The sequence below is a fragment of the Leucoraja erinacea genome, chromosome 31, assembly GCF_028641065.1.
Source record: "Leucoraja erinacea ecotype New England chromosome 31, Leri_hhj_1, whole genome shotgun sequence".
NCBI classification, from domain to species: Eukaryota; Metazoa; Chordata; class Chondrichthyes; order Rajiformes; family Rajidae; genus Leucoraja; species Leucoraja erinaceus.
The window spans coordinates 14,063,794-14,077,970 of record NC_073407.1 but is presented as its reverse complement, the minus strand read 5'-3'; the positions used below and the strand labels follow the sequence as shown (position 1 = coordinate 14,077,970).

Sequence of the window (14,177 nt, the reverse complement as noted above, 5' to 3'; positions counted from 1 at the left end):
TTACCAAGTTTCCCAGACATACCTGGATTTCTCAGATTTCCGCTTTTCTCCTCCCATCAGCACTCCTGGTACAATCCACATAAACGGCTATTAAAAGAATGAACAGCTAATGAGGAGGTTGTCTAATAAAATTGTCAGGTAAGGTTCTAATCTGTACAATCAGTTTCAGTTCCTTTAATTAACGCAGGTTTCAGAAATTGTGGCATAGATATCATTAAAGAAATAAATGATCAATGTGCATAAACACTGGTTAAACAGGATATAATTCTGACCATAATCCTACAGCAAAGGAACAGGGGAGAGCACACACAAGATCTGAAGAATACCAGAAACAAGTCAAAATAGCAGACGACAAAAAAAATTGACTCTCTTTTCTCGTGGGAAAATACGATAGAATGACTTATCTTAAGTTAATACAAAGAAGTGTTGTGTTTTGAAGCACTAAAATATAATTAAGTGAACCAAGCCAAACACCAAAAAATTCACCCTGAAACTTTGGCAGATAGAACATCGGCTCAGTAACAGTAAACAGAATAGTAGAGAAGTGATGCTTTCTGGATTGGAGGCGTACATGCAAGGAAGTCCCCTGGTGTCAGTACCAGGATCATAAGTTTCTTATGTATGACTAGTCATCATTTTGGGCAATTTATTTAGCAATTAAACTATCAAGGGGTCAAACAAGAGTTTTGACTATTGCATCAATGTCAGACAATAAACAGAATGGGGCCTGCACTAAATGACTTCTATTTAAATATTAATTCACATTGTAATTAGAATATAAACAGCCATAGAGAATGGTATAGTGAATTATGGTAGCCATACAAGCATTGCACAACAACGGTACATCAAAGACACAGCTGAGTAACCAGATATAGGGCCAATGTTTTGACAAGAAAAATAATACAAAGATGCAGATGATAGATATATTTTGCCTATTGTTCACTTCTGCACCATTATTTAATTGTAGCATTCGCCAAATATTTCACAACTGGTGCCAAATTCAAATGTGGTTAGTTTACAACCTTTAATCAATTATTTTTTAAGTTCTCAAAGGTGGGCTGTGTGCAGAAAATCAAAGGAAAACCACAACATCTGAACAATAGATGCCTCTCATTTCTTGGTTCTTTCTCACTTAAATATTTAAATATTTTCAAAAGTGATCCATCTTAATTGTCACCCAATCGGCTCATGACATGCATGATCATTTGATCAACATTTGCAACAATGTTAATATGGAAATAATTATCAGTCTTCAATCCCAATGAGATTCTCTCACCTTGATCAATTTCTGCACAGTAGCAAAGCTTTGCAGGGCCAGCTAGATAGAGAGAGAGAGAGATAGAGAGGGGGAGAGGGGGAAAGATATTGACAATGTTTAATATCTCAGACCATACATACCATCTCTTCATTTAAACATCCTTAACGTCCAAGTTAAATACTCTCGCTGAATGACCAACAAAGAACCATCTATAATGTCTCCAATTATTGCATCTATCCCTCCAATTAGTACACTACTCTTCTGTATGGAATGATTTCAGTAGACATGCTTAAATCCCCCTCTGCTGATCAGCAGCGATAGAAAATAGTCTCAGCAATAGGATAGGTGAGATGTGTACTGTAGGGATAAGTCCATTTAAATTCCCCAGATGTCAGGACTGGGACCACAAGTTTTCAGAATTGTAATGATTTGGACTTGGATGTAGCTAATATCTAAATCTGTAAACGGCACCAATAAAAAAAAAACGAAAATGTGGCTAAAGAAAGTTGTCTGGAGATAATGGGGAAACTGTGGCAGGTAAGCTTTAATGCCAAGTAAATTGTTACTTTTGGTAGGAAAAATGAGGACGGGCAATATAAACTAGTGCATAATCCTCATAGAAAATCAAGAACAAAGATATCCAGGGGTATCTGTCTAGAGTTCATTTAAAGTAACAGTGCAGGTTAAGAAAGTAGTTAAAAACATATATGCACTGTCAGGCACTTAGTGGAGGCAGATTCCACTGGAACATCCTGTAAATAAAAAAGAACAAACTTGAACATGTGTGAGGGTGAGACCGGGACTAAATGGATTTCTCTTACATTCAAGAAGCATGGACTCAATGGGCTGAATAGCCATCTTCCATGCTGTATCAAATTTGAGAAGCTGCAAGAAACCAAGAAGTGCACAGTGGTGCCATTCAGACGCTATTGAAGTTAGGATCCAGGCTTTTTGTTTGAAGCCTACGTTATTATGATGCTGTTTACTTTTAGACTTTGGGGATACAGCGTGGACACAGGCTCTTCTGACCACCGAGTCTGCACCAACCTGCATTTCTGGGAATAATACCGAAGGTTCAGGATCAGTTCATTCCAAAGAGGAAGAAAAATTTTAAGGGGATTAAGAGGTGACTGTGGCTGACAAGAGAAGTGAAGGACAGTATAAAAAAAATAAAAGAGAAGTATAACATAGCAAAGATGAGCAGGAAGCCAGAGGATTGGGAAACTTTTAAAGAGCATCAGAAGATAACTAAAAAGGCAATATGGGGAGAAAAGATGAGGTATGAAGGTAAGCTAGCCAAGAACATAAAGGAGGATAGTAAAAGTTTCTTTAGGTATGTGGGAATAACAAAAATGCAAAAAGTTACAGTCTAACCCAGAATTCCACAATTCAATATTGTTAAATTATTCAAATTGTTAAATTACCTCTCTAGTTGGAACAATGACAATTGCATACGGTCCATCAATGCGCTGTTAAATGGAAACAAAAGAGAATGTTCAAACAACCAGTAATTTTTGGTGGTCAACGTGATGAATGATTTTCCTTTCCAATAATAAAATGTTAATTGATTGCATATGTAGGAGCTCCAAGAGGAACACACTTAATGACTGTAAATCTACATCCTGAAAAAAAAAGGCTAACCGGTTCCTGTTATCATTTTATCTACAATTCCTCAGCTAGGAAAGAGAAAAGAAAACAGCAAATATATATGCAAAATAAAAAGAAACTCAAAGAAAGTTTATCACTTATCTCCAACTTATATTCTGAACCAAAATAAAATGTGATAGCAGTCTAGCAGCTGTCAGAGCCGTTATTGGCTTTTCAATGGTAAAAAATCGCCCTTACCACAGCCACGTTTGTTTTCTCGGTTTACCACAGCCATAATTTATTCATTTTCAGGGTCAGATCATAACTGAAACACCTATATTTTTTTACCATCCTGATCGCCCTGGATAACGCATTGATGAACTGCTACAGTCCTACTGGCAGTGGGTAGAGAGTTCCAGGATTTAGACCCAGTGACAATTCTTCCAATGTAGACATTGGACTCCAGATGTTTGTGAGCACTTTGCAATGTTTACAATATTCACTGGCTTGGGAGAAACTTTGCCATGTCAGAATTTAACAAGACAATAAAACACTCTTGACTCTTGTTCTCATCAGTGTCATGTTAGATGTTCTCCCCTAAGGGCATCAATGAATTAGAGGGGCATTTTCAACCAACCAATTTTCATTAAAATTCTTGTAATATATAATGCTCAGTAATATACAATATATCTTATATACAACACTGACTTGTTTGTTGCTATTTACTATATCAAGTCTTTACTATTTTGGTATATCTACTCTAATGCAATTGATTCTCTCTCAGGTCAGATGATCAGCTGCTCCTGATTGAGCCAAAGACTAAGCGGAAGCTCAGAGGGGACCGTTCCTTTGCTGTGTCGGCTCCGAGATTGTGGTATGAATTGCCTCTGCACGTTAAGCAGGCCCCTTCTCTAGCTGTTTTTAAGTCACTCCTGAAGACATATCTATTCTCCATGGCCTTTGTAGACCAGTGAGGTGTTGAATTGTTTATTAACTTTATTTGCTTGGTTTTGCTGCGTTGTTCGTACTCGTGTTTTATGTTTTTTTAATTTATTGTTTGGATTTTTGTATGTAATTTATGCGCCTCATGTTAGTTGTATGTTCTGTTGTTCTGCCTGTTTTATGATGTCTTTCTTGTTTTCTTTTTTCTGTACAGCACTTTGGTCAGCTTTGGTTGTTTTTAAGGTGCTTAACAAATAAAGTTATTATTATTATTATTATTATGGACCCTGGGAATATGTCAACTTTAATTATACAGAAGATGGAAAATTGGGGAAAACTACATTTTCTTTCAAATGTTTACGACATAAATGGAACAAAAATGTAGATGAATGCCAAGCAATGGAAGATCTCATCACTCACAAGTCTACAGTAACAGTACAAAACAAAAGCTTCACATTTCAAAATATAGTAAAGATATTTAATTCAATATATAATACATTGCTGCATGAAATGCAGAAAAAAAAAACAAATTATAAACTTCAAAGCAGAGGCAGAATAGTTTGGTTAAAGTTTCAATATATTTTACCATTTCAACAGTTCATGTTTTGCATTAACTCTCACACACGCCAACTTTTACAGCCTCACACCAGTGTAGCAGCTTCATTAAATTATATTAATTACTCGTTTAAAGTATGTTTTTTAAAATAGAATTATAATCTTGCGAGCCAGATCAACCATATTAAAGCAGTATATACAAAATTTCAATAGCTGCCCTGGAACTTGCTTAATATGTGTTTCATGTTTGCTCATTGTCAACTGTAACTATAATCACTGCAGGGCCCGGTTTATCCCATTCACTTCCGTATACAGACCCATAAACAAACCACAACAGTGTCAATCTTTTTTTTTTAAAGACTTCAAACTAGACTGTCTTTCAGAAAAAGACCTTTGATTGTCATAGTGTATCTTAACGATTTGAACATAATTTGTAGGGACTATATTTTGTAAAACTGCTGACAAAACTAAAACTGCCAGTGTGGTTGACAGAAAGGAAGACACCGGTAGTTCACGGATGTTGGATATATCAATGAACTGGTTAAGTGGCAAAAGTGACAAATGGAAATCAATCAAATTAATGCATATGGGGAGGCAACTAACCTAAAGGGATTCCCAACAAAAGAAAGGGCAGCAAGTAGTATAGAGGCATCCATACATAAACCAGGTACTGCAGTGATTTTATAGTTACATTCAACAATGAGCTAAATTTGAGAATGAGTTCCATGCATCTTGGAATGCATGTCCACAGATCCCTGAAGGGACAGGTAGATGTATTTAAGAAAGCATACGAGATATTTGCCTTTATTGCTCAAGGCATAGATTGCAAGAACAAGGTGGTTATGTATAAAACATTTGCTAGGTCAAAGTTAGAGCACTGCATACCATTTTAGTCATCCCACTACATGAAGAATGTAATAGCAAGGGAAAGCATGGAGTTGGAAATTACAACAAAGTCATCAAGGCAAGAGAATTCTGGTTTGGGCGCATGCTAGTTAACTAGGGTAGGTTTCTTTTGAACAAAGGAGATTTGGGGGAGATTTAAGTGGGGCGACTTACACAAGATAAATGAGAAGAAACTATTCTGCTTTCAGAGAGGACATTAATTGTGGTGGTGAGGGTGCGTGAGAAATTGGGCACTGAATTGGAAATTGGTGGAAGAAATGAAAGGAGATTTAGAACTATTATTCCATGCAATAGGTAGTGGAAGTTACTACATGAAAGGACAGTGGAGAAGGAAATCTGCAACAACCCCGTCACTTTGCATCTAAAAATATAAATTAAATAAAATTCAGCAATATTTTGCACGCACACTTTTCATGCACTTTAATTCTAGAATGTTAATAATTAGAATTGTAATCTATACACAATGAAATAAACAGTAGACACTGTACAAAATTTAAAGATCACAAATATTTAATGATCAATAGTTAACGTATAATTTACCTTTATTTTAGGTTGAATAGACTGCAAGGACTGGACCAGAGGAACACCAAATGCTAACGTTTTGCCTGAATATAAACAACAACATTGAGACTGGGCAAAAACACTTGTTTTACCATGCATTCCCACCTTCAATCCTAGCCCTTCTCAAACTCACAATTTTTTTCCCTCCAAAAATCAGGCGCTGCTTACATATTAATTTAATAAAACCTATCATTCATGTAACAATAATGATTATTAAAATAGTTGTAAAAATGTATCAAGTTTTTTGTAAACTTGCTGCATTTTGCTTCCAACCTTTGTAAAGAGGTTCACCAGGATGTTGTCTGGATAGGAGAGTATTAGCTACAAGGAATGGTTGGACAAACTTGGATTGTTTTCATTGGAGCGTTGAAGACTGAGGGACCGTCTTAGAGAAGTACATAAAATGATAACAGACATAGATGGGATGGACAATAGGAGTCATTTTCTCAGAGTGGAAATGTCAAGTTCTAGAGCCCTTTGCTTTAAGGTGAAGAAAGTTTAATGGAGATTTGTGAGCAAGAATTTTTTTTAATACATAGGTGCCCGAAACATGCTGCCGGGAGAGGTGGTGGAAGCACATACAACACATGAATAGGCAGAGAATGCAGGCAGATGGAATGTTAGATTGACATTATGGTCAGCACAGACATGGTGTGCTAAACGGCCTGCCCCTGTGCTGTTCAATGTTCTTTGTTTGACCTATTGCCCATGTAATTGAACATAACATGTCTATTGTACTAATTACCAGAGCCAGTCTGCGACTGCATCAGAGCATCCTTCCCCTCAAGCAGTACTGGAATCGCTTGCTTCTGAATGCTGCACGAATAAAATAATTATGTAAAATAATTAATATTATGAAAGTGAATTAATATTGAAATAAACAAATAACACACTGTCAATTTAATATCTAAGTATTTGCAGTTACCAGAGAGATGAGAGTATTGTAAAGATTAAACCTCCGCACTAAAATTGAAAAAAGTCCAATTTCTGATCCTGACGGTCTATTAGCATTTTTTATTTTTTATCAGTTTTAAAACCATTTGCTTTAAAAAAGCACCTTACCAAGTGAGAGAAACATCACAAAGGGCAATGAATGTGGGATTTATTAGATTATAGATATAACATGCTTGCTGAAACAGAAACCAAATTAACTGATAATGCAAATTTGTGTCTATATGTACATAAGTTTATTAAAAATCCTGTCTGGCGCTCTTATGAGATTTTGATGATAAAGCATTTGAATTTTTCATTAATAAAAATAGAAAATACAGAAGCGATCTGTTGTGGCAGGAACTGTCAAGTTATCAGCTTGCAAACTTTTCAGGAGAGCCTTGAAAAACAAACAAGACTCCTAGAGCCCAGGGTATTATTGAATAAGCACATTGGTATATCTACTGCAGGAAACAACCATAAATTAGCAATATTATGGAATCTGCTGCTTACCTGGTCATGAGAGAAAGCTTCAGAACGTTGTTCAGTGTGGAAACCTGAATAATAAGACAGAAAACAGTGCCTTTGACCAAAGAGTGTTGGAAAGGAACCTGTAAATTATCCTCCATTGCTGTATTTATAAACATTATACAAACTAATTAGGGTCCGAAGAAGGGTCTCGACCCGAAACGTCGCCTATTTGCTTCGCTCCACAGATGCTACCTCACCCGCTGAGTTTCTCCAGCGTTTTTGTCTACCTTTGATTTTCCAGCATCTGCAGTTCCTTCTTAAACATTTCTTACACAAACTAATTAAGGTCTCTTACAGAATGCAAACCTCCAAATAAAGCAGCTCCATGAAATAAAGGACAACAGTGCTACTCGTCAATAAACACAAGTGCTGGATTAACTCAGCGGGTCAGGCTGCAACTCTGGAGAACAGAAAGGTCAGTGTGGGAAGGGGAATGGGATTTAAAATAGTTAGCAACTAGATGATAAAAACATAGAAAATAGGTGCAGGAGGCGGCCATTTGGCCCTTGAGTCAGCACCTCCATTCATTGTGATCATGGCTGATCATCCACAATCAGCAACCCGTGCCTGCCTTCTCCCCATATCCCTTGATTCCGCTAGCCTCTAAAGCTCTATCCAACTCTCTTTTAAATTCATCCAGTGAATTGGCATCTACTGCCTTCTGTGGCAGAGAATTCCACAAATTCACAACTCTCTGGGTGAAAAAGTTTTTTCTCATCTCAGTTTTAAATGGCCTCCCCTTTATTCTTAGACTGTAGCCCCTGGTCCTGGACTCCCCCAACATTGGGAAAACATTTCCTGCATCTAGCTTGTCCATTCCTTTTATAAGTTTCTATAAGATCCCATCTCATCCTTCCAAATTCCAGTGAATACAAGCCCAGACTACCAATCTTTCCTCGTATGACAGTCCCGCCATCCCGGGGATTAACCTCGTGAACCTATGCTGCACTGCCTCAACAGCAAGGATGTCCTTCCTCAAATTAGGAGACCAAAACTGCTCACAATACTCCAGCTGTGGTCTCACCAGGGCCCTGTACAAGTGCAGAAGGACCTCTTTACTCCTATACTCAAATCCTCTCGTTATGAAGGCCAACATGCCATTAGCTTTCTTCACTTCCTGTTGTACCTGCATGTTTACTTTCAGTGTCTGGTGTACAAGGTCACCCAGGTTTCGTTGCACTTCTCTTTTTTCTAATCTGACACCATTGAGATAATAATCTGCCTCCTTGTTCTTGCCGCCAAAGTGGATAACCTCACATTTATCTTCATTATACTGCATCTGCCATGCATCTGCCCACTCGCTCAACCTGCCAAGTCACCCTGCAACCTCCTAGCATCCTCTTCGCAGTTCACACTGCCACCCAGCTTTGTGTCATCTGCAAATTTGCTAGTGTCACTATTAATTCCATCATCTAAATCATTCATATGTATTGTAAATAGTTGCGGCCCCAGCAATGAGCCTTACGGGACTCCACTCGCCACTGCCTGCCATTCTGACAGGGGCCCGTTTATTCCTACTCTTTGTTTCCTGTCTGCCAACCAATTCTCTTTCCATGTCAGGGATCCAGGTGAGGGACGAGGTGTAAGGCCTCCTCTATTGCCAAAGTGCGGGCACTCAAACTGTTGGAATAGCATCTCATATTCCGCTTGGGCAGCTTACAACCTAATAGCATTAGCATTGAATTCTCCAATTTTTGGTATGTAACTAACAACCCTCCCACTTCTTTCTCCCCCCCTCTCTTCCGTAACCCCCATCTGGATGCGCACTAATTTCTCCCACTATCCCGCCCACTTTCCCCTACATCACTTCTTCTGGCCTCATAATTCATTCCACTCTCGCCGTATCTCACAGACCTTTGTCTCATTTTCATCTCTGGTCATTGTCCATCCATCTGCCAATCTCACCTTCATCCACCTATCACTTGCCTGGCTTTGTCCCATCCCCACCTCTCTTCCACCTTCTGCCTACTACAATAAGTTTAAAGAAGGGTTCCGACCCAAAACGTCACTTATCCATGTTCTCCAGAGACGCTGCCTGACCTGCCAAGTTACCTTTTTTCCTCAAGATTCTAGCATCTACATTTCCTTGCGTCTGCTTCTCAATAAGTTGCTCTAAAACAGAAATACACTCCATCAAAGAAACTCCACAAGCCAGTTATATTTAGAGCTAGGCCAGTTATTTAGAGCTTGAACACATTTGGAGTTTGAATTTTTCAGTGTTAGTGTGAATATAAATATCCCTCTGAAAGTCTACTGGCAAAATAGTGTATTTTCTCCCATGATGAAACACTGACAATAAATGCTAACCATGTAGAACACATTATGTTGTTTTAACGAATGTGCCTTTCAAAATAATCATTAGATATACTTGTCGGATAGAGGTGCTTGAAGAAAAAGACTGGATGGAAAGGGGACAAATTAAAAATGGTCAAGATTATGTAAAAGAAAATGTATTGATGAAATAAATAAGGTGAATTCTTTCTATTTTTGATTCAGTTATATCTCAATCACACAATCACAAGTTTTGCATCTTTGTTAGTAAGTGAAAACACCAGAATTTGACAAAGATCAATAAATGAAAAGAACACCCCCAAAATGGACAACACTATAAAATTAAGAAAATTCTAATCTAGACCTGATTTGAGACTTACATCAAAATTATCACACACATATTTGATCCCCTTCATTTTATAAAATAAAACCTCAAAATCTGAATTGCAGTTGCTAGCTTAGAACCAGAATCACAGAGTCCAATTTTAGTCCATCGCTACTTTGACCCCAACAGATAAGTAAATAATTTGCAGAATTCTGTCACCAACCAGATGTGGATGGAGTTCATCAAGATCATGGAAATGGTTTGTCGTAAAAATGGATTCTCTCAAAGTTTTCACTGCCTGCCTGAAAATGTAATACAGTACAAACAAAGAGAAATATTACAAAACATACAAAATACCATGACATTCACACAATGATCTTCAAAGGTAAATAATTCCCTTTCAGTTGGTTTTAATTGATAAATTCAGTTTGTTTTCCAAATTTTCACTTTGTATCAGAACTGGTCTATTCTATTACAAGATTATCCTTCTCTGATATTAATTCAGTGTTTCTCTTTCCATAGATACGTGCTGGCCATTTCCGGCTCTATATTATTGTTTTCAGCAGCAGCCCTGGCCAGCACGTCTCTTTGCATTCATTCTCTCACTCTCATTGACCTTAGGAATTTAACCAGATAACTCTGTAAACATGAAAATCATTTGCGCATCCCTGGCCTCAGTCTATCATAAGCATTCTTGTTATCCTATCCATCTCTTCCCACTCACTATGTAATTTAAAATTAACCTATCTTCTCACTGTTGCTTTTCTGATGAAAACTCTGCAACCCAAAATGGCAACTGTCTTTCCACAGATGCAGGTGGACCTGCTGACAGTACCCAATATTTTCTGGTTTTATTTCAGATTGATTAACTGCATAAAAATTGTATCAAAATTGTTTTCATATGGAAAGCAAAATTCATGTTTCGCTGTTAAATACCCATCTTCTTTTCAAACCTGCAGATTAAGTTATTGTATTATGCTTTTGTTTCTGATTCTTCTTCTCACGATTGCATATTTGTATTTTATTTACTACTGCATATCAGGCAGGTAAAGGTCACTGAACAAGTAGACACCAAGGAGACAGAAGGAAAATCGGTATAACAAATAACGCACAGTTTATCCTTCCGTCCCTTATTCAGCCGAGGGTAAATGTCCATTATCTGTCCAAAAGTCTTTCACTTTGTAAAATGTACAAGCAAAAGGGCTTGGCTACAGACTTTGTAAACTGTTGGAGAATCAAGCCTTGTTCTCCCCTAATATCCCACCCTCTGTCTAATGCAAACTTTTCAACTATTGGAGAATCAAACCCTGTTCAATCCTAAATCCCTCCCTATGCATTCTGTTCAGGATAAATCTATCTGCTAATGAGATAGCAAAATTACTGGAAATACAAGAACAGACCTTGGTCTGCTTACTTTCAAAATCAAAAAAGCCAAGAAGCAATGGGCAAATGTGTTTTAGAGTGCAGAACATTAATTTGGTGACAAAATGTACTATTTTAACCCCAACTCTTACTTATGAATCGCTGGGATTTCAGGATTGTTTCTGAATAGAGAGGAGGTTTTGATTGGATCCATCGTCTTAGGCTCTCCTTTGTTTCCTGGCTGTTCCATAACTTTTCTTTTCTTTGGAGCCACGCTGGACACCTGCTCTTTTTGACGTTCCTTCTCAACATTACTGTGTATTTTTCTCACTGCAGAGGTTGATTGTTTTGCTGATTTGGCAGAAAAAGAGCCACTTCTGGAATTCTGGAATTGCCGTTTTCCTCGATTGGGCTGTGCCTGTATACAAAGTCAGTGGAAAGAAAATCAAGTCTTCGAAATAAAATAAACCAATATCAAATGAAAGGCTTTGCATTGTCACAAGATCAGCACCCCTTCCTAAACTTCCACCAACTCAGATACCATTAATCTCTTTGTATTGATTTGTTGGAAGAATTTTACCAGATTACATTACATTGAACAAGGGATAGGCATAAACTGGTAAATGTTAAGAATTCATGCAGCTAAGAAACAGACCCCTTGCTGACCTTGTAGTCCACGCTGACCATTGGGTACTCAACTAAACCCATTTTCCAGAACTTTGCCATCATCCTTGGTGATTCAAGTGCTCATTAAAATACTTATTAAATGTTTTAAGTACCAACCTCCCCATTTTCTCAGGTAGCAAGTTCCAGACTTGTACCCCTTCTTTCTTAGATTCCCACTAAATCTCCAACTCTTTCTTTGAACTTATGCCCTTTGATTTTATACACCTCTACAATGGGGAAAGTGTGTTAATATCTAGCCCATCTTTGGCCTTCATCATTTTGCACGCCTGAATCAGATTCCCCCTCTGCTTCTTCTGCTGCAAGGAGTAGAAATACAGTCTATCCAGTTACTCCGGTTAATTTTCGTGCCTGCAGCAGCTCGGACCATTGGAACACATCAACAACATAATCTGGACAGGCCGACCCCTGCAACTCCAACCCAGTTCCGCCGAACAGTACAACAGGACTTTATGGCCTAGTTAAGAACTCTACATTTTTAGCAACTTTAGACTTGAAGCATTCAAAATGACACCGTAAATGTGGCAACTCGTGTACTGTCTCAGTGTAATCTGCTATTCCTACACTCTTCTACCCGTGTACGATGTATAGTAAGATTTTTACTGAACCGCAGGCAAAAAAAAAAGAATTTCACTGTACTTAAGTACACTTGACAATAAGTACCGTTGAACCATTGAATTCTTAGGGCTAATTTACATGCTTGTGATGTGCCCCATCTGTGGAGCATCCTTACATGGATGCACTAGACTACAGCCTTTGGACTCTTATGACCCAATAATATCTTGTTGAATTTGATTTCAGTAACCGTGTTATATTCCAATATTCCAATAACCAATGCTATATTCAAAGGGATTGCTAACTTCGTTACTCGTCCCATCTCCCTTGGTCCCATACACCACCTCCCTGTCCCATCTGATTCCATCAGCTGAAGCCCTATGTCACCTCTACCAATTACACCCCAGTCTCTGTTGATAACTCCACCCTTCTCTCCCATCACCTGACCATCCACATCCCTTCTCACCTAAATCCATGTATTGTGCACTCACATTCTTGCACATCATTTCCACAGTGAGCATAATACATGCTCTATTGAGTAGCAAATTTGCTACATTAATATGTTTGCTTGAATTCACTGATCAGCCAGTTTGTCTGCAATGTGTAATCCAAGCAAATTCTGGAACTTGGTCTTTTTTGCGCTGTCCCAGTGTCAGCTGGCCAAATCTGCCCCTACCTTTCAAAATCCCTGAATAGCTGATAAGTTCATTATCTACCATAATCACTGTTCTTGTTGGAAAAATTCATTCTCCATATTCCTCCCACCAGATCAATCTTATTACACCATCAAGTAACAACATTCGATATTCATTATCAACATAATATTGACACAAGGGACTGCAGAGGCTGGAATTCGGTGCAAAAAACAGTGACAAGTCTTGATGCAAGGCCTTGACCAGTATTGCTGAATATCCCTTTGCCTCCACAGAAGCTGTCTGACCTGCTGAATTGCTCCAAAGTTTGTTTTGGGTTAATATAGTGTTATTGATTTTCCTGATGTTCTTCTGAACATACGGGACCATTTGGAGGCAAGAGACATAAACATTACATTCCTTAGTGAAGAGAATAACTCTCAATGAAACACCAGAAACTGGTACAACAATATATCAAGGTTACACCTCATGATATACTTCATTCTTCAAAGATAACTTTACATGCAGCCACAGCGAAGGTCAGACCAGTGACTTACTATCAGCAATGTACATTATCAAAGTGAACAAAACAATGAATGAGGATGCAAGCAGCAATTCACAGTGATCTCACCAGATTTGGTGTATTTCCAAAATTATTGCGCTCAAAATTCTTCGGCTTTCTTTTGACGAAGGGCTCGCTGGTAATATTTATCATTAAACACTCCTCGGCCATGTTTAGCGAAGCTGCAACGACTCGGGACAAACTGCAGCAACCTCGCCTCCCCAAACAGCGGGCCGGTCCCCCACGTGAATCCACCAGCCACTTGTCCTCTTCTAATCACAGCAACTTTAATTCACAAACAAACCACTTAAAAAAAAAATAAACCAGCCCTAACAAAAGAATAAACAAGGGAGACTTCTGGAAGTTTCCTGTGGTCTGCTTCCACGCGTACGTTGTTTCATTACCGGGTGGATCCCGGTTGAAGTTTCCCGTTGCCCGGTGATATCAGGCGATCTGAGTGGTCGCTCCGCTTCATCAGCTCGGGGGCCTCCCGGCCATGCGGGCGCGGTGCTTGAG

At 38.4% G+C, this 14,177-nt stretch overlaps 1 protein-coding gene across 2 annotated transcripts in view; it reads right to left on the bottom strand.

Annotated features, from left to right (window-relative positions):
• ddx31 (DEAD (Asp-Glu-Ala-Asp) box polypeptide 31) overlaps positions 1 to 13,947 on the bottom strand; it is an 86,240-nt gene extending 72,293 nt beyond the window's left edge. For both annotated transcript variants that reach the window (XM_055660013.1, XM_055660014.1), the window contains exons 1-9: positions 13,731 to 13,947; positions 11,381 to 11,646; positions 10,090 to 10,168; positions 7,253 to 7,296; positions 6,555 to 6,625; positions 5,789 to 5,853; positions 2,683 to 2,727; positions 1,277 to 1,318; positions 23 to 87 (exon numbers count right to left, since the gene is read on the bottom strand). In XM_055660013.1, coding sequence (XP_055515988.1) covers positions 23 to 87; positions 1,277 to 1,318; positions 2,683 to 2,727; positions 5,789 to 5,853; positions 6,555 to 6,625; positions 7,253 to 7,296; positions 10,090 to 10,168; positions 11,381 to 11,646; positions 13,731 to 13,832 — 779 coding nt within the window. In that variant the 5' untranslated portion in view covers positions 13,833 to 13,947. The remainder of the gene's footprint in view (positions 1 to 22; positions 88 to 1,276; positions 1,319 to 2,682; positions 2,728 to 5,788; positions 5,854 to 6,554; positions 6,626 to 7,252; positions 7,297 to 10,089; positions 10,169 to 11,380; positions 11,647 to 13,730) is intronic.
• Between the last annotated feature and the right edge of the window lie 230 nt (positions 13,948 to 14,177).